The following is a 9,537-nucleotide window of genomic DNA, read 5'->3' as shown; positions in this document are numbered from 1 at the left end:
CTTCCCCCCTTCGCACGCCGAAGCTTCTCAGCGCCCCCAAAGCCCAGCCTCCCACAACCCAACCCTCCTTCCCAGCACCAACCCCGCCACCGCATCCAAACACAGTCTGACGGGAAGCGCGGCTCGCGCCACCTTTTCATACGGCCGCCGGGTGACGACACTTCCGGAGGCGGGGCCTCCGGGCGGGGCCCGCGGAGGGGGAGGGGCGCGGCCAGGTCCGCGCAGGCTCGCCGGGGCCGCAGCGCCGAGCCGAGCGCTTGACTATATATGGTCAAAGCTGGGGGCGAGCCGCGCGCGGGGCCGCGCTTCCGGGTTCGGCGCGTCCGCAGCGGCTGCGCGCAGGGCAGGGCGCGAGCAGACCTCGGAGCCCCGGCCTCGGACCGCCCCCTCTGCGTCCGGCACGCCCGGCGCCGCCGTCGGTCCGTTTCCCCGGCTCGGCCTCGGCCAGGTCTGATTCGCAGCGCGGGCAGCCCCTGAGGATCGCGGCGGGCGCGGGGCGGTAACAAGTGGGCGAGGATGCCGTACGAGATCAGTAAGTGCCGCGGCCCGGTGCCCCTGGGGTGGACGCCCGCGCTGCGGGACCCCCTCGGCCATCGGTGGGGCGTGGGCGGCTCGGCGGGGTCCGCGGACGCGGGGGAGGGGTGCGGCGCAGGCTCGCGAGCGCCTTGTGGCTCTCGGGGGCGACGTCGATCTTGGGGGCCCCAAAGTTGGAGCCGCGGGCCGGGCCCTGTGGAGCCCCCGCGTCCCCGAAGGGCCTGGAGGGGATAGTGGACCAGGAAGTCGCACGATCCCCTGCGCTCCTTCAAAGTGCCGTCCGCCCCTCCCGTGGAGGCAACAGGTGACCGGCTGAGACCGGTCCTGAGCCCCCGCTCTGCTCCCCTCCGTCCTCCGCCAGCAGGGGACCGAGGCGGGGCGCTCCCTAACGTGCGCCGCTGCGTTTGTGTCTCCGCAGAGAAGGTGTTCGCCAGCCTCCCGCAAGTGGAGAGGGGCGTCTCCAAAATCATCGGCGGCGACCCTAAAGGCAATAATTTTCTCTACACCAATGGAAAGTGCGTTATTCTACGGAACATCGATGTAAGTATCCCCTTCCCCCCACCCGGCGCCGGTTCAGTCCTGAGCAGCGTAGCTCGTGGTTAATTCTCCTTCCCCTTCCACCCTTTCCTTCCCGGACCGTTGGCCTGGGAAGGAGAGGACACCACGCCCCCTCAGCCACGGGACCACACCTCAGAGGCCCTGGAAGACTGTTTTGAGTTTATCCAGAACCGGCTCTCTTCATGGGGAAACCGAGGCTCGGATTGATTCCCATAAGCGTAAGGGCTCTGGAGTTGGGGGACGACACAGGCCCATCAGCTGCTGCTTGACCTTGGGGTGGTTGGTGACTTAGGCCTCTCTGAGCCCCAGTTTCCCCTTCTGTGAAGATGATGAGCTGAGGCTCCCCCCACTTCCCCTGGCCGCCCTGCCCAGCTGAGCGAGAGGAGGTGGCCCTCCGGCTCAGCACGACTGGCACACACCCAGCACTTGGTAAATGGGCACTTGGGCTTAATCTCTGGTAACACGGGGGTCTCCCAGCGTGGCTGAGCCCCCACTCACACCCAGGCCTCTGCACTGCAGCCTCACCTTCCCCTTAGGAATCTGAGCCCCAGTGCAGAATCAGAAACCGGTTAATTCCCATGAATCACCAGCCAAGGCGGGCCTCCTGTCCCCAGGCTAAGAATGCTTCCAGAGCCAATTCCTTGGGAAATCCTCGCAGATTTCTGCACTGCTCTGTGATCATTGAAATGACCCAGTCTGCTTGTCATTCTCCTCACTGCCAGGGTGGCACACTGAAACCTTTCTTCTCCCTAACTCAGTCTGAGGGACAAGGTGGGGGGTGGAAGCGAAAGATGCCAGCAGGACCATTTGGGGCCAGAGAGGCTTCTCCTCAGCCAGGCCCGGCCCTTTTGCACAGGATGTAGGTGGGTGGTTTTGCTTGGCGATGCTCCCCAGGGGTGTCTGCTTCGCATCTCTCATGAGTAGCTGTGCTCCATGGGCTGGGATTGTCACTGAGCAGGTGTGCTTGCCTTCGGGAACCCCACGGCTGGCTGACGGAATAAAGGGCGTCTGTGGGCCTCGGTTTCCTTGTCTGTAAAAGGGGAGCCCCTCCAGGGTCAAGGTGCTGCTGGTTTTCCCCCCTCTCTCTGGCGAAGCCAGCCACTGCTGCTTCTCTGCTGGAAAACAGGAGCTCGGTTTAGCAGCTCCTGCCCAGGGCTGTTGGGCACCTCCAGTGAGGGGGCGGGTGGGTGTGAATGTGCTTTGGGGGTGCTAACAGCTAGTCTACTACTCACACGGGTTCTTAGAAAGCTGATCTGGTCTCGCTCAGAACTGGGGGAAGCATCGCCAAGGACTCTGATCTTAATGACCTCCACAGTGATCTCCAGAGCGAGGGCCTGAAATTTTGAGAAGAGCTGAGGTGGCCTTAAGTAGATCCTCACTTGTATAGTTCGGCAAATAGAACGGACGAAAGCATCTCAGGGATGCAGGCTGTGGACCCCTTGGGCTTGCCCCTGGCAAGGCAGGCGCGTGTCATGGCCGCCTGCACTCACTACCAGACGCCGACCTCACACGAAGTACCTGCTGCATCCGGTACCGTGACCGGTTGTTACACTGCAGTGCCTCCTTCGACCCCACAATGGGCCCATGGCTCTCAGGGCGTCGGGCTCCGTTAGGTGAAGGCGGCCAAGAACTGGAGCTGGTTCCTGTGGAGAAGCTGTTGACAGCCACGGACAAGCACCCCCATTGCAGGAGCCGGCCCCTGACTTGGCAACCCCGTGCCGGTCCTTTTTTTTCTGAGCCCTGTGCTTTGACCACCACCCCCACGTTGACCATTCTCCTTTGAGGATGCAGTTGCTTTCACTTCCCAGCTGTGTGCAAGTTTCTGCAGGGCCAGGCCAGGACGGGATGCCGCTGAGGTGTCCCTCCGTGGTCTGGGTGTAAACCAGGCACGCGGGCCCTTGTGTGGTTGGTGGGCCCCTGGCTCTGCAGCAGAGCTGGTGCGACTCTCAGGCAGGAGGGCAGGTGCTCCTGTGACAGAGCCCTCGTCAACGTGCAGGACTGGTTGGAGGACAGGCTCGGCGTGTGGAAGAGGGGCAGGAAAGGGGGGTGGGGACCGGACGAGGACTATCTGGTTGGCATCTCAGCCTCAATGTGCCCAAAGGACACATTGGGGTTGCCCGTGTGTCCTTCCCCTGAACAGCAGTGCGCTCCCCTGCAACCCCAGGGCTTGGCTCGCTTCCGCCCTTCTCTCCCACACCGTATTTAACTCTTCGTGGAATCCTGCTGATGCCACATTCACAGTAACTTCAGAGCCTAACAAGTTTTCACTACTTCTGCTTGCACCCTCATCCAAGCTACCATCCCCTCCTGGACGGCAGAAACACACACAGCGCCTGGGTCTACGCCGTGCCCCACACTGGACCGGTTGCGTTAGACCAGGTTGCTCCTCTGCCCTCCCACACTGCTGCGGCTGAGGAGGCCTGGCCGTCTGGCCCCAGGTCACACCTCACGCTGCTCCAGGCAGAGCCCGTTAGAGCCCGTCCTCGGTGCTTGCTGTCTGGCAGGGAAAGCCAGCTCGGGAGCCAGGGTTGACGCAGAGGGAGCTGTGGGGCACTCCACACGGGAGGCTCCGGGCGCCTGCAGGCTCAGGGGAGACCCCTGGAGGGTCGGTGGTGCCAGTCGTGGGGAGCATGGCTGGCAAGAGGGCTCCCCGGGATGGGTGCAGGGTGCTGGCAGTGGGCGTCAGGCAGCCCTACAATGGAGCCCAGCCCTGGTCCAAAGGGCACCAGAACCATTACAGAGTTACCCAGCCAACAGTGAAGCCTGCCGTAGAGGGAGTGGATTCTCTTGTATCTGAGATTCGGCGCAGGGTGACCAGTTCAGAAGCCACCAAGGATGTACGTACCACTCAGCAAGTGCTCGTCAGCTGGTACAGCCAGTCTTCGCTGCTTGGGGTTCCCCGCACACGGCCAGCCCCATCTCGCTGAGCCCTGCCTGTGGCCGCGGTGCCCAAGGCTGAAATCAGGGCTCCTCCGGCCGGTTGCCCCACCCCCTGGGGGGATATTCAGCGATCTCGGAGGGCATCTCTGTGCTGTGCTACTAGTGGGCAGAGGCCAGGGATGTTGCCCAACACCCTGTAAGGCCCAGGACTGCCCAGCAACAGAGTTACCCAGCCCAAGATGTCAGGCGTGGCCGGGGAAGAACCCTGCCAGGTGAATTCTGATGCACCGGGTTAAGCACTTTAGAAGAAGAGTGTCCCAACCAATTTGGGGACAGAACCAAAGACCCACGGTGCCACCGAGCAGCAAGGAAGGCTTCCAGAGAAAGGGCACTTTCGAGCTGGGGTTCGGGGGTGAGGGTGAGTTCTCCGGGAGGAAGGTTGAGGCAGAGGCTGCAGGGAAGGGGAGAAGCCAGACAGGAGTCAGCGGTCTGCCACCGAGACTGGGAGAACGTCCTCTCTGCGCTGTTCGGACTCCCGTGGGGTGCGTGGGGACGCCGAAGCCTTGCTGCAGGAGAAAGAGGAGGTTGCAGCCTCCCACGTGCAGCCAGCGGGGAGGTGGCCGTGTTTCCGGTTGGGCTGTGGACATTGCCCCTTCCTGGGAATGGCTCGCCCAAGTCCTTGCCCAGTTCCGACCCTTGGGAAGTCCCTTCCTGCGCCACCTGCCCCGCCCAACAGAGACTGTCACGCAGCCTTAGGGGCAAACTGCTGTGGGGACCTCTGGCCCTGGCTCCGCACCCAGGCAGGAGTGCAAAAGCTTGGGGGCGCGGGGGCGGCTCAGGTCGACACTGCTGGTGCGCAGTGGACATCGGTGGTTCCCCTTCTGTGCTGCGTGGGGCTGGTCTCCGTGGGCTGGGCTGGGCAAGGTCTCGCGGTCTGTTGGGTGTGCTGCCCGTGGGAGGGCCCTCTGCACGGGGCTGGGGCACAGACAGGGACGGTCTGAGGCTGGGCCCTGAACCTGCCCTCCAACAGCGCCATGGGAGCACCCTCCCCCATCCCGCAGACGTGCGGTGGGGCGGCCCATGGTCCAGAGTCCTGTCATGTTTGGGACTCCTCTCTAATGGTGTCTTGTGTGTCTCACCTGCAGTCCAGCCCCGGGGTTCAGCAGCGGGGCACCTTGTAGGACAGAGCATCAGGCCAAGCAGCTCCGGCCCGGAGCTGAGCCCTGGCAAAAGCGGGGGCCGTGGGGTCAGAGCTCGTAGCTGCTGAGGGAAGGGTTCCGAGGCAGGAGTGGGAGACCTGGAGACCACGGTGGACTGCTGGCAGATAGAGATCAGGGTCTCAGGGAGGGGGGGACAGGAAGAACTCAGTGGAATCTGGTTGGGGTGGAGGGAGGAGGTGGGTTTGGGCACTGTTAGAAGACGGGGCAGGGCTGGGGTGCCGGCAAGGCAGCCCCTGCCCACATCTGCACGGCGCCCCCAGGGCCTCGGCGCCAGGCCTTCTGCCCAAGGCCCCTGACTGCCGGAGCTGGTGTGTCCGCAGCTCAGGAAGGAAGTCCCGGGGCTCGGGCGCCCCCCTGGAGCCCCTGGTCTGCGGGTCTCCCGAGGATGGGGGAGGGGCCCCGGCCCAGCAGCATGGCTCCTTGGCCCACCCACGTTTGGTTTTCCTCCCTCCCTGACTCCCCAGGTGAGCTGCTCGCCCCGGTCCTGCTGGGCCCAAGTCCTGGTGCCTCCGGGCCCACTGCCGGGGGATGGGCCTGATCTGTGGCAGGACGTGTTGGGGACAGGGAGGGTGTCACTTCTGCCACTGGTGGCCAGGCTCCCTGTGTGGGGAGGAGTGACACAGGCGGTCCTGTCCAGCCTGCAGACCGCTGCCCCCACGGGCCGGTTGTATTTGGAAGAGGAACATCTTGTCCAGCCCAGAATTACGGGGCTGAGCCTGCCAGGGGCAGCCTCGGGAGTTTCCCACGCCCTGCCCTGCGCCCGCAGGCGCCTGCCCCTTTGGGGGGAAGGGATTCCTAGGACAGCCTCCTCTCGGGGCCACTGCCCGCTGCTCTTCCGTCACCCACCCCTCCCCGAAGGCCCCCCGGGCCGTGAGCGCCAGCGTGGGTGGGTGGTTGCCCTCCCGGTGATGGCCTGGGCACACTGTGGGTGCAGCTGCTTTGTGGGGGACTTGTCTGGGGCAGGACAGGGGACCCGGAAGGACTGCCCTGGGTGGGAGCAGGTGGGGCAGGCAGGCGTCTCGTGGACTCCAGGTGTCTGAGTTTCATTGAGGGGTGATGGAGAAGGAAGAAGCCTTCCATTTTAAGTACGGATGGACAACTTGAGTTTTTGTGAACTGTAGTCCTGTAACCGCCCCCACAGTCCACAGAGAACATTCCAGTCATTCCACCAAGCCCCCCTCTGCCCCTTGCAGCCAGCCGGCCCCCTCCGCCCCCAGCAGGGACCCACCTGCTTCCTGTCACTTCGGGTTTGCCTTTCCTGGCATTTCCCGTGGGAGGAGGTGTGCGCTGGGTGTGGGCTCCCCGTGGTGGCGGGGTGCTCCCGGCTGGTCCTCGTGTTGCCGGTCCGGGTCAGTTGGTTTCTCCTTCTCCTGGCGGGCGACCTTCTGGTGGCTTCCATTTTTGGGCCCTGATGCATAAAGAGTCACTGGCTGTGACTGTGTGCGGGCTCTTGTGTTTATTTCTCTTGGAGCACTGCCTGGGGGTGGATTGCTGGGTTTCTGCAGGGTGAGTGCGTGCTTAACTCCAAATGCCCAGCCCAGCCCGGCTGTCCTCTGGCTGCTCGAGTTCCCTCGGCAGCGCGGGAGCACCCCAGTGCCCCCGCCCCCACCCCTCGCGCAGGCCGCCCTGTGGCATCCGTCTCTAATTTTACTCGTCCCGGTGAGCACACAGCAGGATCTCACTGGGGTTTGATTTGCATTCCCCGGAGGACCAGCGATGCTGAGCGCCTTTTCATCCCTTATCTGCCACTCGGACTATCTTTTTTGGATATCTGACATCTTTCTAACTTCATTAGCAAATGTTTATTCCAAGACGAATTAATTTATGAGCCCGTCACAGTGAGCGTGAAGTCTCGGGGGTGAAAGAGCAGGATGGGGAACTGTTTCCCTTCAAAAGGCGTTTCTCGGGCACCCGCTGGTCACTGACTGCCGTGGTGGCTGGAGGGGTGTGCACGGGGAGCGGGTCCCAGGAGAGTCGGAGGTGGGGGATGGTGGCGGGTGTCGTGGCTGCCTCACAGAGGAGGGGACGGGCCATCTTGGGGGGCTTGGTGGAGAAGATGGCTCCCAGGGGGAGGGGGTGAGATGCACTGGTGGCGATAGCAGCCAGGGACGTGGGGCTGGCAGGATCGGCGGGAGGTGGCCGGTGGGTGACAGGGCTGGGATTTAGGGTTTGCTGCTCTGGTCTCTGTCTGGCGGGGAGGAGGGCTGTGGGGCTCCGGTGGCCGGAGGCTGAGCAGAGTCCAGGCCTCTGATCTTGAAAGGAGATGGCGGGGGGCTGCCAGGTGGCCGGAGCAGGTTGGGGGTCTGTCGGGGGTCAGGCTCATTGTACCTGCAGCAGCCTAGTCTGTGGGAAGCTGCCTCTTCCAGAGAGAAAGTTGACAGCGGGTTTCGGGGACTCGGGGGCCGAAGTCCCTCCTGAAAGCCATTCCTGAATGGCCTCCTGCCATTCCCTCCTGAAAGCCAGCTCGGCCACGGAAACAAATCGAGAGCATCTCCGTGTGTGTGTGTGTGTGTGTGTGTGTGTGTGTGGTGGGGAGGGGAGGGGGTGGGCGCCGGCACTCACGTCCAGTGAGTCACGTGTGAAAACTCTCCTGTCTCTCAGTAGAGACGCTTCTGGCCCCGAAGGCCGGCCCCGCTCTTGCTGCAGAGTCCGGCCAGTCTTTGGTCTGCGCCAGCCAGGGGCTGGGAGTCCCCCCTTCCCACCCAAGGGTGCTGCCAGGAAGAGGCCCCCAGCCCCGTGCCCTGCTCTGTTCTCCTGCCTCAAAGCAGAGACTCTGGTTTGGGTCCTACCCTGCATGGCCACCAGGGACAGGGCTGCTTCTGGGGGGGGGGGGGTGAGGGGCAGCTCTGACTGCAGAATCGACTGCTGCTTGCACACATCGGAGAACGTTTGCTTCCGACTTTTAGAGAACGAAACTTCTGTTTCGCGTGTATATTTCACAAACACCTGGGAGGGAAAATTACCTTGACTTCTCTAACCACAGATAAGAGAGTTACGATTCCCTAGCATTCTACCCCCCAGAGGTAGGCAGGTGGGTATGCTTCTGGGCTTTTCCTTGTGAAGCTTTGGACTTCGGTTTTGCGTCACTGCCCCCTCAAATCCAGCCGTCGGGAGGGGGGAGGTGGTTCCCGCGTGCCTGCGTTCACTCGAGCCCCCCTTGCAGAACCCAGCCGTCGCTGACATGTACACGGAGCACGCCCATCAAGTGGTGGTGGCCAAGTACGCGCCCAGCGGGTTCTACATCGCCTCCGGAGGTAGGTACCTGTGTGCACGAGGCTCGTAAATGCATGTGGGGCGGCTGAGGCGGCCCTACCTAGAGCCGGGCTGGGCCCCTGTCTCGGGAGGGTGGGGGACGGCTGAGGGGACGTGGCGGGCGTGCAGCCAATGTGATCGGTTCCTTGGGGCTGACAGGAACAGCGTAAGCCACCAGAAAGCCCTGTCCCATTACCTCTTAGCTCGCAGCTTGCCAGCTGGTCCGCCCTCGGAGGTCAGCAGAAAGGCTCTTGTGCGGCTGGCCGGAGGCCTTGCAGGCGGCCGTGTCAGGGTTACTGGAGCTCGTGAGTGTGCGCGCGCGGGCGCCTCTGAATGGCAGCTTTGTCTCCTGCCGCCTTATCTGCTGCTCCCTGCCCGGCACCCCGCGCAGTGCCAGCCTCGGTCTGGGCCCCTGCCCCCGCCCGCCAGGCTGTGGCGCAGTGGGCCTCTGGGCCCAGAGCTCTGCCCCGTGGTGCCGCCTTCGTTCGCCTCGTCCTTCCGGGTAGATCTCGCTGTTCACAGGTGAGAAGGGGGCACAGGTGGCAGCGACGGACCCCGACCCCACGTCCTGCTCGTCTACACGCTCGGCGGGTGTCCGCTGTCCGCCTCGCCTGCGCCCAGCCCGTCTCGGACCCCAGGGAGACAGCCCGGCGAGGGGCTGACGTGGGCGTCCCCGTGGCCCCGGAGAGCGGCACACAGAACCCAAGTGCTGGCGGAACTAACCAGCCAGGAGGGGGGGCCGGGATTCCCACGCGGCAGCAGTGGCCTTGTCTGCACCGCCCTCGCTCCGGGCGTGGCTGGCGGCGCCGGGGCCCAGCCCTGCAGGGTGCACCCTCCTGGCCGCGCAGCCTCCCTTGGATCAGCCGCCTGTCGTCCTGGGCCCCCGTTTTCTCTGCTGCACACCGGCTGCTGGTACCTGCCAGGTCGGTTTGGGCAGGGTCCCGTGTGGCGATGCCTGTAAGATAATCTAAGCCGGCTCTTGTGTGGTGGGCACCTGACGGCAGGTGACCACAGCGCCCGTCACCCCAACCGGACGCACCGGGCAGCGGGCCTGCTGGCTGAGCGCAGTGCCGGCCAGTCGGGTCGTGTAGGA

The 9,537-nt window shown here is 64.0% G+C and overlaps 1 protein-coding gene across 1 annotated transcript in view; it reads left to right on the top strand.

The window, feature by feature from the left end:
* Positions 1 to 315: 315 nt before the first annotated feature.
* The window catches only part of WDR1 (WD repeat domain 1), a 31,633-nt gene continuing 22,411 nt past the window's right edge, over positions 316 to 9,537 (top strand). Inside the window, exons 1-3 of the mRNA XM_028507092.2 lie at positions 316 to 532; positions 953 to 1,074; positions 8,356 to 8,446. Coding sequence (XP_028362893.1) covers positions 517 to 532; positions 953 to 1,074; positions 8,356 to 8,446 — 229 coding nt within the window. The 5' untranslated portion in view covers positions 316 to 516. The remainder of the gene's footprint in view (positions 533 to 952; positions 1,075 to 8,355; positions 8,447 to 9,537) is intronic.

Source organism: Phyllostomus discolor, chromosome 1, assembly GCF_004126475.2.
Source record: "Phyllostomus discolor isolate MPI-MPIP mPhyDis1 chromosome 1, mPhyDis1.pri.v3, whole genome shotgun sequence".
Taxonomy (NCBI): Eukaryota; Metazoa; Chordata; class Mammalia; order Chiroptera; family Phyllostomidae; genus Phyllostomus; species Phyllostomus discolor.
This window is presented reverse-complemented; position numbering and strand designations above follow the sequence as displayed.